The sequence below is a fragment of the Pneumocystis jirovecii genome (assembly GCF_001477535.1).
Source record: "Pneumocystis jirovecii RU7 chromosome Unknown supercont1.3, whole genome shotgun sequence".
Lineage (NCBI taxonomy): Eukaryota > Fungi > Ascomycota > Pneumocystomycetes > Pneumocystales > Pneumocystaceae > Pneumocystis > Pneumocystis jirovecii.
Window position 1 is genome coordinate 306938 of NW_017264777.1, and position 14611 is coordinate 321548.

The 14611-nt window shown below is 31.2% G+C and overlaps 8 protein-coding genes across 8 annotated transcripts; 2 read left to right on the forward strand and 6 right to left on the reverse strand.

The window, feature by feature from the left end:
- Nucleotides 1-554: 554 nt before the first annotated feature.
- Nucleotides 555-2945, reverse strand: T551_00757 (uncharacterized protein; the record flags this gene model as incomplete). Its single annotated transcript, XM_018373021.1, has 9 exons — nucleotides 555-740; nucleotides 781-1022; nucleotides 1064-1130; nucleotides 1172-1234; nucleotides 1277-1574; nucleotides 1616-1722; nucleotides 1768-2167; nucleotides 2211-2748; nucleotides 2795-2945. The coding sequence occupies 9 exons, from the start codon at nucleotides 2943-2945 to the stop codon at nucleotides 555-557; spliced, it is 2052 nt and encodes a 683-aa protein (XP_018230767.1).
- A 435-nt stretch (nucleotides 2946-3380) lies between these two features.
- T551_00758 (uncharacterized protein) lies at nucleotides 3381-3939 on the reverse strand (the record flags this gene model as incomplete). The annotated part of the gene is made up of 3 exons (XM_018373022.1): nucleotides 3381-3607; nucleotides 3674-3838; nucleotides 3885-3939. 3 exons carry the CDS (start codon nucleotides 3937-3939, stop codon nucleotides 3381-3383), a joined length of 447 nt encoding a protein of 148 aa, XP_018230768.1.
- Nucleotides 3940-4328: 389 nt separating this feature from the next.
- T551_00759 (uncharacterized protein) lies at nucleotides 4329-6448 on the reverse strand (the record flags this gene model as incomplete). Its single annotated transcript, XM_018373023.1, has 6 exons — nucleotides 6178-6448; nucleotides 5907-6133; nucleotides 5745-5859; nucleotides 4599-5697; nucleotides 4409-4553; nucleotides 4329-4366 (listed from the first exon to the last, which is right to left on the reverse strand). The coding sequence occupies exons 3-6, from the start codon at nucleotides 5816-5818 to the stop codon at nucleotides 4329-4331; spliced, it is 1356 nt and encodes a 451-aa protein (XP_018230769.1). The 5' UTR covers nucleotides 5819-5859; nucleotides 5907-6133; nucleotides 6178-6448.
- Nucleotides 6449-6914: 466 nt separating this feature from the next.
- Nucleotides 6915-7948, reverse strand: T551_00760 (palmitoyl-(protein) hydrolase; the record flags this gene model as incomplete). The annotated part of the gene is made up of 6 exons (XM_018373024.1): nucleotides 6915-7079; nucleotides 7127-7177; nucleotides 7216-7296; nucleotides 7404-7605; nucleotides 7647-7830; nucleotides 7876-7948. 6 exons carry the CDS (start codon nucleotides 7946-7948, stop codon nucleotides 6915-6917), a joined length of 756 nt encoding a protein of 251 aa, XP_018230770.1.
- Nucleotides 7949-8004: 56 nt separating this feature from the next.
- Nucleotides 8005-9354, forward strand: T551_00761 (uncharacterized protein; the record flags this gene model as incomplete). Its single annotated transcript, XM_018373025.1, has 4 exons — nucleotides 8005-8161; nucleotides 8209-8571; nucleotides 8613-8907; nucleotides 8949-9354. 4 exons carry the CDS (start codon nucleotides 8005-8007, stop codon nucleotides 9352-9354), a joined length of 1221 nt encoding a protein of 406 aa, XP_018230771.1.
- Nucleotides 9355-9667: 313 nt separating this feature from the next.
- Nucleotides 9668-10283, reverse strand: T551_00762 (uncharacterized protein; the record flags this gene model as incomplete). The annotated part of the gene is made up of 7 exons (XM_018373026.1): nucleotides 9668-9704; nucleotides 9746-9773; nucleotides 9820-9854; nucleotides 9905-9968; nucleotides 10017-10089; nucleotides 10140-10156; nucleotides 10202-10283. The coding sequence occupies 7 exons, from the start codon at nucleotides 10281-10283 to the stop codon at nucleotides 9668-9670; spliced, it is 336 nt and encodes a 111-aa protein (XP_018230772.1).
- A 153-nt stretch (nucleotides 10284-10436) lies between these two features.
- Nucleotides 10437-10852, forward strand: T551_00763 (uncharacterized protein; the record flags this gene model as incomplete). The annotated part of the gene is made up of 4 exons (XM_018373027.1): nucleotides 10437-10475; nucleotides 10519-10565; nucleotides 10610-10716; nucleotides 10764-10852. The coding sequence occupies 4 exons, from the start codon at nucleotides 10437-10439 to the stop codon at nucleotides 10850-10852; spliced, it is 282 nt and encodes a 93-aa protein (XP_018230773.1).
- A 360-nt stretch (nucleotides 10853-11212) lies between these two features.
- On the reverse strand, nucleotides 11213-14571 carry T551_00764 (uncharacterized protein; the record flags this gene model as incomplete). Its single annotated transcript, XM_018373028.1, has 12 exons — nucleotides 11213-11340; nucleotides 11388-11489; nucleotides 11538-11674; nucleotides 11721-11868; nucleotides 11906-11939; nucleotides 11983-12101; nucleotides 12144-12396; nucleotides 12439-12689; nucleotides 12736-12843; nucleotides 12887-13030; nucleotides 13078-13326; nucleotides 13371-14571. The coding sequence occupies 12 exons, from the start codon at nucleotides 14569-14571 to the stop codon at nucleotides 11213-11215; spliced, it is 2874 nt and encodes a 957-aa protein (XP_018230774.1).
- Nucleotides 14572-14611: the final 40 nt, after the last annotated feature.

Here is a 14611-nt window from a genome sequence, read left to right on the forward strand (position 1 = left end):
TGCAAAAATTTAATAAACATCAACAATATAAAATGTAAATGAAAAGTCAAGATATCTAACAAAACAATAAGCTATAAAATTGCCGGATCTTAAATAAAAACTCAATTATTCATAAATAAAAAAAATATTAATATTACGATTTACCAATACCCATTTGCCCTATATTCTAAAATAAAACATAAATCCTTATTCCATAAAATATAAATTTATATAATTTTGCCATACAAAAATACCAATAACATCATAAAAAATTCACTCCATAATTTTCATTAACTCAAATACCGTTAAGTTAATAGCAACTATTTTTATTATAGTCGTTAATTTAATATCCATAAACTTCAAATAAACTAAACAATTATATCACATAATTACTAGAATAATCATCACCTAATACACACGCATATGTGCTTATTTCTAATTATTTATTTAGCACAAAGAATTTAGCGATGCAATTTGCAATAATCGTCTTTATTTAATTAATAATATAATCCCGCAAACAATTCTACTTTCCTTCCTAATGTATACTGTACCAAGATTAATCAAAAGTTCATAAATTAAACATGAGATGAAACAGAAGTAGGATATACTGTAGTTGGCAAAACAGAAGACATATATTCCAACAATTTCGTATTAATATAAGATAATTCAACTTTAGCAACATCTGATAAAGAATATACTTCTTTTTCAGATAATTGCAAATCATTTATTTTAAATCCATTATACATTAAAAAAGACAAGACCTATTTTTGTCAAAACTATAAATAATAATAATAATAATACCTCTGTTGTATGCAAATGATCTATTTTAAGACAACTTACAGCTTTTAGATCCAAATTTATCAAAGAAATTCTACTGGTTTCAAAATTACAAGCTATACCAGCTATTTTAAATATTTCAAATTTCTGTTTTTCGGTAAAGCATGTATTTATTGTTCCAGCATGAATCAGACGCTCAAGAAGACGAAAATTTAATTCTGGCAAGCGCCCTTTTTTAAGATGACCTTTTAAAATTTCAATAAGAGCTAAAGTAATTATTTATGAAACTAAAAAGAAAAAAAGCTACTTATTAACGAAGAATGTAGTAAATCCCTCTGACCGACAGTATAGAAATCACCTTTATGCCATGGAAACTAATACTTATTAAAAAAATTATCAAAAAGATAAATAAAACTTTTGCAAGAATACTAATAAAATCTTCAAATGGCCTCTGCGGACATTTTCGACTGTATGGACTCTAACAAAAATCAATATTATTATTATTTCAGTATAGAATTACCCTGTATGTTTTTACATGATTAATTAGTGAATTTAATTCTTCTCTAGTTACAATCTCAGCTTTAGGAATAGAAAACTGCCTTATAGATTTCAAATTTTCATCAGCATAAGGATCAACACCTTTCCATTCGCCTTTCCACTTAGGAAATATTCGGTTCATAAGTTCTTCTTGAGTTGCTATCTCTAAAACGACATTCCGAGACCCTAAGAGTTTACCAGAACGACGTTCAGCCAGTCTCTGTGCATCATTTCTCGAAGATAATTCTACATAACACTCACTTTGAGTTTTTGCAGACATCCTTTTGCATTACATAAGATATCCAAATAACACAAATATTACCTGTCCATAATAAAATGAATAGGTTGAGAATGAATACTATAAGGAGCAATTCGTGCATTCTTCCCAAGAAATTCGTGAATAGCTTCAATAGAAAGATCCCATGGAATCTAAAAATATATGAATAATCATTTTAAAATATCCTAAAATCATACATTAGATATTTTTAAACATGTCCAATCTTGAGGTGTAACTAAAGCACTAATATCAGAAAATGGATTTTGCGTTAATAGAGATTCTTTTAAAAGAGAATTAGCTATAGTATCTATTGATTCGCGATTCTCTTTTGAAAAAACAGGACGTTTTAATTGTTTGGTATCAAAAGAATTTACTAAAGAGTTACTTTTTGCAATACCAAAATCACAAGCTAATTGGTGTTTATTATATGCAAAATTAGATTTCAAAGAAGATCTGCTAGTAAAACTTGTAATTGACTGATTAATTATTAACTTTTTTAATATAAAAAAGTTTAACCATGCCTTATAACATATATAACAAGTACATAAATTTATAGGTGTACTACTAATAAGACAACCAAGACATTTTTGACATATTCTAATATCGTAAGCATCTTCTTAGATATAAAAGATTAATCCACTTATGTCCACACGGTGTTAAAACAAATTCAGCATCATCTGTATCACATTCATTACATACTTTTCTATAAGAAACAGATAAATCAGAAGAAAAAGAATTATTATCAAATATATCTCTTTTCGTATTCAAAACGGGAGAAGATTCTGAAACATGTAAACCAGTTTGCAACGATTTAATAGCTGCTTCATTTTTTATATTCAATGCTTCAAGATGTTCTGAAAGATCTTCTGAAGGACTATGGACTCCCTTAATCCAGCTAGCAGGTTTTACAGAAGAAAATATTCCAGCAGACTGCTTTATATTGATAGCTTTAGGAGGTTTAATAGCAGGATGAGCACAAAAGCAAGAATCATCAGGTGAAAGCACTTCATCACCAACATCTAAAAGCTTTGAAGCATGTGTTTCAGATATTCCATCACTAGAAATACTAAGTGGCTTATTAACATTAGCAGACTGAAGAGCAAGAATAGGTTTTGGCTGCAAAATATTTCTAGATGTTTCTATACTGCCATACTCTGAAAATTGCATGCTAAGATCACCTATATGGCCTCAATTCATACATATCCACAAATTCAAATGATATACTATGTTTATATGGTAAAGAAAAAGCAAAATTCTCTTTATCCAGATTGTTTGAGGTTTCTAATAGCTTATATGCGTCCGGAAAATCATTAGAAACTTTCAGTTTTGAATCTGAAGACGAGAATTGACAATATGGATGTATTTTAGGCTCCATCTGCCTTTTTTAAGTACTTTTAAAGGATTAAATTATGCAAAACATTTCATAAAATTTTTCAAATAATAAAAAACTTAATCGAAGATATGCGTATAAAGATATGAAGATATTTAAAATAATTAAGATGAAATAAATATACACAAAAGATACGTAAGACATGCCTAAATAATTCAACAATAAGATATATTTATCAGAAACTATGCAAAAACCAACAAAGGCAGATTCAGAGAAAAAGGAATAGAAGGATAGTAAAAAGATATAAATGGGATAATTTTTGACATAAAATACAACATATAGAATACAAAACTAATTATCAGGTTTTTATATACATATAGGACCGATTTTTAAAATAATATGAAGATATATTGAAAAACCAATGAAAAAGGTATCCTTGAGGACAAATTTATAACCATATTTTTCGACTATATAATTAAACTAATCTTGTCCATCAAAAACCTCGACAAGATCTGGGATGTCATCATCTTCAGCAGAATCATCCGCCTTTATTTTCTGAGAATTGGCATATCGTCCAGCTAATTTACGAAGAGAAGCCAGAGAATCACGCCCCATATGAGTTAAAATATCAGGAATGAGATCAGAAAACTCTTTCTCTTCGCCTTTTCCGAAGATTGAAAGAACATTCGAGGAACCACAAATGTATACTAATCATGATTCAATTAATATTTGAAAAATTTATATATTAACAAATAGTAATTTCAAATACTCACCTTTTGGTGCAGAAAAATGAACCACAGTACCATCATCCTTAAAAATATTTACATCAGAAACTCCATTAACACACTGTGCATTCATTTTTTTCAAACTCGACTGCAACTTTTTATCATCTCCATTTGTATTCTTATGTTGAATTTTTTTCTTACGCCGAGGCGTTCCTTATAACTTTAAGACCCTAAAAACAAAATAGTTCTAAAATAAAACCTTTTCCTCCAATTCTAACATTTGATTGCAAGGCAGATAACTTAACACTGTCCATTTACTTAAATAACCTAGCAAAAAATGAAAAACATAACAAAAAAACACAAAAAAGAAACAAACCAGTGCAAGCAATAGACGAAAAGCCGTTTGAAATAATGTTATCAGATAAAATATAGTGTCTTATTTACCTTAAATCCTCTACGTTACCTCTGAAACGTTGGCTTCGAAAGAAACATGTGACTGTTATAAAATACAGTATAAAAACCTTCAAAAACAAATGTCATAAAAATATATATAATCTTAGATATTTATATGATACTTTGTATAGAACCGAGTATATATCGTATAAAAATAAAAGAAACAATGCAATGAATATCAACATGATTTCTACAAAGAAAAAAAACAATATCTCAAAATATATCTATAATAAAAACACTGACCTATCTATTAATCATCCCAACCATCATCGTCAGACTCATCGTCATCTATATCGTGTAAGAGAGTAAATGCAAAATAGAGATAAATACCGCTTAATGTAACTTTTTCTTTACGATGATTCAAAACAGCAACCAATGCATCTTCCAGGTTTATAAATCCTCCAGAACCACTTGTTACGCGAGTAGTCCCATTAGAAGAATTTAAAGATGTCTTTGATGTTGATGCTGGTTCCACCTTTAAACTATTAATATAAAATAATAGGCCTTTTTATTAAAAAACCTTTCTTAACACAGAAATACCACCACTTGATCTAATACTTGCCATTAAGTTAGAACGCTCAGAACTATAAAGCATCTCAGAAGATGGAGTTTGCATGTTCGAAGTATCAATAGATAGAGCTGATTTATCTCCGGATAGTTGCGAAGATGAAACAGTATTTTTCATAGAAGACTTTGACGACACTGATTCAGGAAGTTGAGACCCAGGAAATGAAGGAGGAAGAGGTGGTGGTGGTGGAGGCGGAGGAGGTGGTGGAGGAGGAGGAGGTGGTGGTGGAACAAACGATGAACCCGATGAAGCCTCTGGAGTAGGCGCTTTATTAAATAGTTGTAACTGAGGAGGCTTCTCTGGTAATGCTGAAACCTCATTATTACCAGAAAAAGAGTTTCGTCTCCCATTCAATAAAGGAGAATCAGGCGTTAAAGACAACGTGGAATGCTTTGAAACTGAATTTACTGCATGAGTTGAAGATTGAGACTCAGAAACAAATGATGACCGTGGCTTACGAGCAGCGTCTTCATCCAATGGTGGCTTATTAACTGCTAATCTGGGTAAAGCTTTAGTACCAGTAGAACCAGTTTTAACAAAAACGTTAGAATCTATCAATGAACCATGCAATGATTCATATTGATTAATGGTAGAACCACGTAATGATAAATGATTAGTTTGCACATGTATTGGATCTAAAGGTCGAGTAGTTTCAGACGTAGCAATATAAGATTTTCGTGGTGGAGGCGGTGGAGGTGCTCTTTTCAAGGAACTAGAAGTACCAGAAGAAGAAAGAGAAGGAGAAGATAAAGGTGCTGGAATTGGGGGAGGTGGTAAACGATATTTCTTGATAGGTTCTTGTGATGTATGATTTGAATACGATTTAACAGATTCTTCAGAAGCTTGATTAGCATTTTTATTGGTATTTTGATTGGTATTTTCCAGTCCTCCATTCTTTGAAATATAATTACGAATAAACTCTTTATTTTCCTCAATTTGTTTATAAGAAAACCCAAACTGACCCAATTCATCAAAAAGCCTCTTCCATGAAGAGTCAAGATTTTCTGCAGTAAAACCTTTCTCAGAATCCCAACCAATATGGCTGACATGTCTAAAAACATAGATTAACAATCAAACGTTTCAAGGTCTTTTCCATACTGAAAATGAGACGGTGCTCCAATCTTCGATTTATCAACAGTCCGTTTTTTTATACTTGTCTTTGAAGAACACATTGCTCCAGAACCCCACGATGCAGAAGCATTTTTATGAGAAGCTAATGGACTTGTATCACTTCATACACATAAAAACACAATAAATTACCATAAAGTCGCTCATTTACACGACGATAAAAAACAGACGCTTCACTAACATCTGCAAACGATAAACCTGCAATACACTTCTATAATTCGATTCCATCAAGAAAAACATTCATCTGTTACAGACATATTCCATACCTCCAATTCAAATGAATGAAAAAACGTCCTATCTTGATGATACTGAAAATCTTCATATAGCTCCTGATCCCATATAATACCACGATTTGAATTCTAATATTCTATAAAAAAAAGGGTTTCAAATACATCATACATACAGAAATATCAACCATCTTTAAAAACAATGTATTTCCAACCACATCATATACAAAAACTATTGCTCCACTAATACCCGTAAATCTCCATTGATTAGGATTCGGATAAGCAACATAAAGCCGAGCAACTGCTGCAGTAATAATTTTATTTGTAGGCTTAGGGATATATTTTTTAATTGTTTGCTTGTCTTCTGATGTTAATGTTGAGACATTTGGCATCTCCAAAGTATTAATGTTTTTTTGTCGATCGAAACATGATTAACAATATCAGGTATTAAGTTGATTGCTTAAAGATTAAACATAAAAACATGAATAAAATATTCTAGTAAAATCAATTGAACTAAATGATTAAGTAAAAAAGCTAAATTATTAAAAAAAAATATAAAAAAGCAAAAAAATCTGTAAATTTAGAAAAAAAGAAATTGGAATTATATTATATAGAAAACTAAAAATAACTTATTGTAAAAACCGTGTTGGTAATGTTAAAAAGTCTATTAAAAAACTACAGAGGACAGTAAAGCATTTGGTAGCCCATCAATTAAATTCCATACAAAAAACTATTGATATGATATTTAATGACCAAAACCAGAGTAAATCAACAATAATTGGGACAAGGTTTTCAGAAAAATTGCAAAAGGAACATCATAAAAGACGAAAACAGAACTGTGGTCATTATAATTCCATTGTGTAGTTTAATAAAGACTTATAACACTAACCTTGTCTCTATTCTGAAACAAACTTCAACCAAGTATTTTTTCGAGCCAGATAGACAAGTCTTTAAGCTCATGCTGGTTTGTGGAATGCTGTAGCCCATCATATTCCTTCCAATCAACATTATGTTTTATCTGGTCCCTCAAAATGCTAGCACTCGCTTTTCCATACTCAAATTTAACAATAGGATCCGACTGGAAACGTGACTTCAATCAACAAATACTATCAATATCCAACCAACCTTTCCATGTGCCATAAAAATCGGTATTTTTGAATTTGATTCCGAAGTCATCTACATCAATCAACACAGAATAAAATGGAAAAACATACAGCACAAATCTTGTTCCTTAACGGCAAATACCCTGATAACGCAATAATACCCCCAAGTTTTCGCTCATATGTTAAACCCGTCTATAAATAGTCAATGACAACACCACATCCAAAATTCACTACCAAAAGCCCAATAGCACACCCTTCAAAATACCCATCATTAAGTCTTATTTAACGCCCTCACAGACCATACCTTGTGAAAACCCACCAACAACAATACGTTCACTTTGAATCCCATATTCAACCTCTTCCGTAATGAGCCGATGCAATTGATGTACACTCTTAAGCATCTGTTCTTCATCCTCATCCTCATTGACCCCATCCAATGACCGAATATCATACCAACTCGGCATCATCATCCCCATATTAATAGTAACCGGCCTACTCGGCCTAAACACTCATTAAACACCCTCTAAACACTTCTTCCACACAACGCATTAGGAAATATCCACTTAATATGATGAAAACAAGGCAATGCACTCATTTGTTCTCCTAAAAATGCCCATCCTGCTCCTGAATCTCCCAAACCATGTGCAAAAATAACTGTTGCACTATGCCGAGCACGTGCTGGCACCGTTATCGCTGAAAATGACATCCTGCCCTTTAGAAAAACGCCTACCATCATATTTAGATCAAAAATCCTTCAAAAATACTCTATACTTGCCCTGCTTAATCGTTTTTTCTCTTTCTCTCGTTTATTTGACGTCCCCACACAAATCTCGTACGATATCATCGACATCAAAAAAATTATAGGACAAGGCAACCACCCGTATAACAGCTTTAAAAGAAATGTCCTCTTATTTGCAGAATTTTCCATCATCTCCTACGTATTCTATGACATCTACTACACATATAGCACCCACAGTTGCATCACTTTGCATACAAACAGCACCACCACTGCCCAAAACAATCATTACACAGAATGATATTTCAACATCGATTGAAGGTAGCAGTTTTGAAGGAGGTTTACATACTTATTTAAGAGATATTTAGCATATCAAGAGCTCCTTTATACAGCAAAAGCGTACCGGCATAGTTTGGTGCAGTTATCTAAGACGGCATCGTCATTTGGAGCAGCTTTGGAAAAATGTGCACGCTGCAAAGGAGTTGGAGACGAAGATGTATCAGGATTTATGCTAGCAGGAGGGATGCAGTACCTGATAGCAAACCATCAGCAAATTTTGAGTGAAACGTTGTACCGGAGGTTTGAAATACCGTTGATGGAAGAACTAGATACATTTTGTGCGATTACACAAGAAAGAAATGATATGTATCAGCGTCAGATGAAAGAGAAGAACAAGAAGATTCAGGAAAGAGAAGCAGAGCATTTACGTGTAGGCCGGAAGAAGCAACGAGGTAGCAATTTGTTTTTGTCGATATTTTGTTGAGTGTGGTAGACTTGGCGACTTTTCGGCAGGCATTGATAGATCTTTCTCGTTTAGCAGACGATCTGGAACGTCTCAAGTCTGATCATTATAATGGAGCACTTGATATAATCCAAGAAACATGGTCTAAAGTTTTGGAACGAAGTGCTTTGGTTATTCGAGCCGAAGTAGATATTTATGAAGGGATTGCAAAAAAAGGCTGGAGTGGCGGTGGTCTAGAAGAGATTATGCTGCGTTCCAGTGACCCGTTTAATATTGGTTATTCCGAAGGATCGACAACACAGGGAGGACATGGAGAAATTTTTAGGTATAAAAAGCAGTGATTATTTTTGGATCTGAATCAAGTAGTATTCTTCCACCGCATCCTATCTTGGCATCGGCTCATTCTCCCATCTTTAATGAGGGCAAATTAAATGGCCAATATAAATCGTTGACAGATACATTTTCAAATCCAGAAGATTTTGATGATTATGACGCAGAAGAGACAAGAAGTATGTTTTCAGGCGAGATATCAAAATACATTCCGATCATGGATAACGAAATGACTCATTTTGAAGACAAAAATAATGTAAAAATAACAGATCTATCGTCTAGCGATCTGCTTGGTATCAACCAAAAAGTTCAATCAATCAATATCAACATGATGGACAATCAAAATGAATATTACAATGCAGGCGACGATGACCTCAAGAATGGCTTTGCTTCAGAAAAGGAATCTTACAATAACGAAATATCCAACATTCATCCCAACTAATGTTATTAATCTATATCAATCATTTTATGCTAGATACCAACAAACTAGTGCAACAAAAAACAAAAACAGAATTCTTATTATATAAAATGTGTACAAAAACCATTTAGTGTATTATAGTGCGTTTTTAAACTGTTTTAAATTGTAGCGTTTACACTGAGCATTATATTTCAGACGAACTTGTACATCAGTTATTTGAGCATTTGACATATAATAATAATTTCATATATATGCTAAATGAACATTTATTTAATTCTTTCAATACTCAACACTTCTCCTATATATTACCAATGTACTATGCATTCTCCTTGCACCCTTATCCTGTACCTGCTTGCTTAAGAGTGCGTTGATATCTACTTAAGTTAACTTGTTTTATTTGTAAATGAATATTTACAAATAAATCCGTGATAATTGAATACCGCCTTGATACATCAGTTTCTAAAAGTTACAAAAATATCCCAAATTTACCCGTAGTCATAAGGAAAAGATTTACTGCTGCTAACCTAAAAAACAAAAATTATTCTTTATGTAATATTTCATTTGCAATGCTTACAAATAATTTTTTGGCTTAACAATCATGCTCCAGCGTGCCCATATAAGCCCAGTTAACGTCAGTGCTTAGCCATTCTATCAGATATATTCTTTTCTACAGCATCTATTGCTACCTGTATTCTGTGACACAGAAAGTCTATCTGGCGAGCGCTTCATATCTCCAATCCCCGCCAAAACTAATCCCCACTCAAAAACACATATTAAAAACATAGAAAAGCTGTTAAATCTCAAAAAACCTTCATTGTAGGCGCCCCTATAACATAATATTAATTAATTTCTTAAAAAACCAAAAACTCACAAAAATGAACTGTTTTTAAGCCTGCTGGATGGTTCCAAAGATGTATAGCCTTCAATTGCATCATAGAAATTATAGAAGACATGTTTTTTACAGAATTTAGCCCGTATTTATCTTATAAAAGCTATTTTATTTGTCTATTGAATTTTTATGACGTTAATTATATTATTACGGTTACCGATATATACAACGGAAGACATCAAAAAACGAATAAAAAGCTGTACGGCTTCAATGAGATATGTCAGGGCGATATATCCTTCAAAAGCATATTAAAGAGGTACTTTTATTAGATTAAAAGATATTTATCTGATTTTTTTGAGTTAAGATTTCATTTCTGTCAAACAAGTAATTCAAGTGAGAATGTTAGGTATATCTTTTTTTTTTTTTAAAAAAAAGGCTTACTTTTAGAAGATTGTTTATTAGAAAGATATATCCTATATTAAAGAAGCATAATCCATATGTTCCTATTCTTATTCGAGAAGCAATGGGTGTTACACCAGTTTTGTGGATTCGATATGGTAAGTCTTTAAATATATTTAATATCTAAGGATTTGACACAAAGAAGAGTATGGAAAAGAAAAAAGCCTTTCCTTAGAGAATTTGTCTGTAGAAGAGTGCAGTGAACGGATAAATTCTTTTTTATTTGAGACTTAATACACGATAAATTGAAAAAAAAAACAGTTATAATGAAAACATCCATTTTAATATACATTAAGAATATAATTGTATTTTCATTGTGATGGAATATATTGGTACAATTTTATTTTTTCAGTACTATTGTCTACTTCATTTGATAAAAGGCTAAAAAAATCGCTCTTTTTTATCAAAACTGGCTAGCAGTTAATTAACATGCAATGCAGCCATTTACTGTATTTTATTAAACTTGTTAGGGGTCTGAATACAATTAATATCAGCTAAAAAAATTAGGAAACAAACTTTATATTATTAACTACTAGAAATATATACATTCTCAAAAAAACATGCATAACCATTGCATTAGATAAAATCAAACACTCATAATATACTGCAATCAAACATTCTTGTTAATTGCCAACGATTATAAATTTTATCTGGTATTTTTGAATTAGAACCAAGCTTTTTTAGCTCGTAAAGCCTTTCTATTGCTCTAACAAGCCCTTTTCCTAATCATGTTAAAACATTTATACTTAATGTTGTAGATATAAGTTACTGGCTGCTCGTTTGTACCACATTTTAGCTTCTGTACGATTACTTTTTACGCCAATTCCAGCCTCAAGATAATAACCAACAGCATATTCAGCTTTTGTTAAACCTAGTGTGCTTTTTTAATAAAGTGTAAACTATAATGTCTTATTCTAACCTTTCTCAGCAGCTTTCTTAGCCCAAAGATATGCTTCTCTATCAGATTGTTCTAAAACACCTTCTGCTCCAGTTAAATACCATCCACTTAAACCCAATTCAGCATCTGGATTCCCTTTTTCTGCAGCACGCGAATACCTTAATGAATTATTAACCTAAATCTTAAAAAAAAGAATAATTGTACCATGTTATACTTTTTTTTGGGTCAACATCGCACCCTAAAACACCATGTTCATACGCATATGCTAATCGAACCTGTGATGGAGGATACATCAAATGAGCAGCCTTAGTATACAATTCAAAAGAGTGTTTTTCATCTCGAGTAACAATGCCTATAATTATTAAAAGTGCATCTAAAAATCTAAACACAAATGCCTTCATTATCTTTTTCATATAAAATAGCCTATAAAAAGTTAGATATTAGAAAAATATTCAGAATTCAAAACCAATTCGTGAAGTGCATGTGGATTTTCCTCATCAGCAAGTTCAGAAGCTTTTTTTAACCAAAAAATAGCTTTCTTAGGATTTTTAGTTTGTTTAAGTAAACCATTTAACAATATTATGCCTAAATTATTAAAAAAATATCTATAAATCAAAGAAATCTTACCAATCTTATACATAGCTTTAACATTACCAAGAGATGCTGCCTTTTGATAATATTGAACAGCCTTTTCTTGGTTTTTCTTAACTCCCATTCCAATTTCTAAACAAACAGCTGTTCTATAAATACTCTGAGAATGCTTATATTTAGATGCTGAATAATATAACGTATATGCTTGTTTATGATCAATAGGTAATCCAAAAGTACCATCTCCATAACAATTAGCAAGAAAAAACATAGCTTCAGGATAAGGGGAGCTCTATTTGCATTAAAATTATTCATATACATATATATAATTTACCGAATTCACTAATCCTTTTATAATAGAATAAGCATCAGACAAATATTTTTCTTTATTTTTCTTAACAAACTTAGTATCTTTCATGTTATCATTAGAAAGATCAGATGCAACTTGAATCAATTTTTTAGCATATTTTAATTGAGTTTGAGGATCATTAGCACAATATACTTGGTCTTGTAAACCTTTCAAATCCGAAAAAGTTATTTTTTTATCAATATCTTTATTCAGTGCTTGACTCGAAGTTTTAGATTCTAAATCATAAATAAATCTACAATATAAAGAATATAAATAGTATACCATAATTAGATTCATGCAATATATTTGCAGGTTTATTATTTTTTTGAAAACCTGCATTAGTAATTGAAGAAAACTGTGAAAAAATAGGAAGTGTTTCTTGTTTTAAATCTATAAAACCAATCAATCAATAATATTAAAAAAAACTATTAACCATTTATATAACCAGAAGCCTTTTTTTTATTTAATTTATGGGTCCCAGTATTTATATCATTTTTATCATTATCCAATCCGTTAATTCCTAACTTTTCATGTGATAATGAAAATAATTTAAATTTTTGCTCATTATTGGATTTTCCTGAAATCATATTAAAAACTTTAGTATTAAAATAAAAAGTTTTATACCATTATTTATAACAGCAGCATCATGTGCTTGTAAACTACTCAATTCAATATTAGAACGCGTTAATTTTTGATTATTTTTTGGCATATGGTTCTGAAACGTATTTTCATTAAAAGTATTTAATGGCCAATTTATGTCATCATTTTTTTCGTGTAAAGTTTTCTGTGCATTTGCTGTATTAGGTTGCATACCATTTTGGAAACTTTTTTTATGTAGTAAACTTTCATTAGAAGATGAAAATGATTTTTTAACTATTAAAATCAGAAAGAAATATAAAATTTATCATAAAACTTACTTTTTTCTTTATATTTTAAGATATTTTCTTTATCAATACCATATTTATAAATACTACTTAGACCATCAAAACTACTTTTAGATTTTTTTTGCTTTTTTTTATAACTACTTGTAGAATTACCATTTGAATTTTCATTTTTATGGTTTTTATGCATTTCTTGAATCTTTTTTTCAGAATCATGCGGCGATTTACTATTTTTTGTATCAATAACTTCTATGTCATTTGATATATATAAATTTTCTGTAACAGAATGAGGAGCCAATTGATTTATACTGTTAATATTTCTAGATAATATTACTCGTGGACTCTCAATATCTCTACCTTCATAGCAAGAAGAAGAAAATGAATCATCACAAAACAAAGAAACAGAATCATCATTTAACCTCCTATTAGCTGATTCTACACCATATATAGATCCTTTTATAGTTGTGGTAGGAACAGGGAGATTCATAAAACTCGCCTTATGATAAAGAGGATCTATGGCATTATGTGGCCTGCATGGATAATTCATATTATTCTGCCGTTTAAACTGTGAGCCTATATTTGGCATACTGATATTATTACGAATTCTTCTCGTAGGAACTTCCCATGATATATCATTTGGCTCAGACAAAGGGTATCGATGACATGGTGCATCCCTATTATGCAATGCAATTTGATCTATACATCCTGCTTTCCTATTCAAATATTCTGCAGAACCAAAATGTCTTGGATTAGGTCGTCTATATGGTAAATGCGTATCTGAAAATCCCCATATCGAATTTGTGCCTCCACTATACATCCATTTCATGTATGTATCCCGAGAATAAGGGTAACACGGATATATTTTATTCCAATAGGAAGAATCTTTCATAGTATTAACATATGGCTTTCTTCCACCATTACTCTTATCGACAAACTCTGGAACCTTAATTTGATAATTATTATAGTACAACTGCTTCTCTCCACAATATCCACCATGTCCTGGAGTAGAAACTACTTGTATATAATTTACATGATCTTTCTCAGCCTTTCCATGATGCATGTTATACGTTTTATCTGGATAGAGTCTATGTTTACACGGCATCTGCTCATCAGAATACATCCTTATGTGCTCATTACTTCCATAATTTTTACATGAATCATGATAAACATTCCCATAACTTCGTTGTTTACACTGACCATGTAGTTGTTTATGATAATTTACTGGATAATCATACATCTATACAAAACACACACACACAAATATAATTCAATTGTTT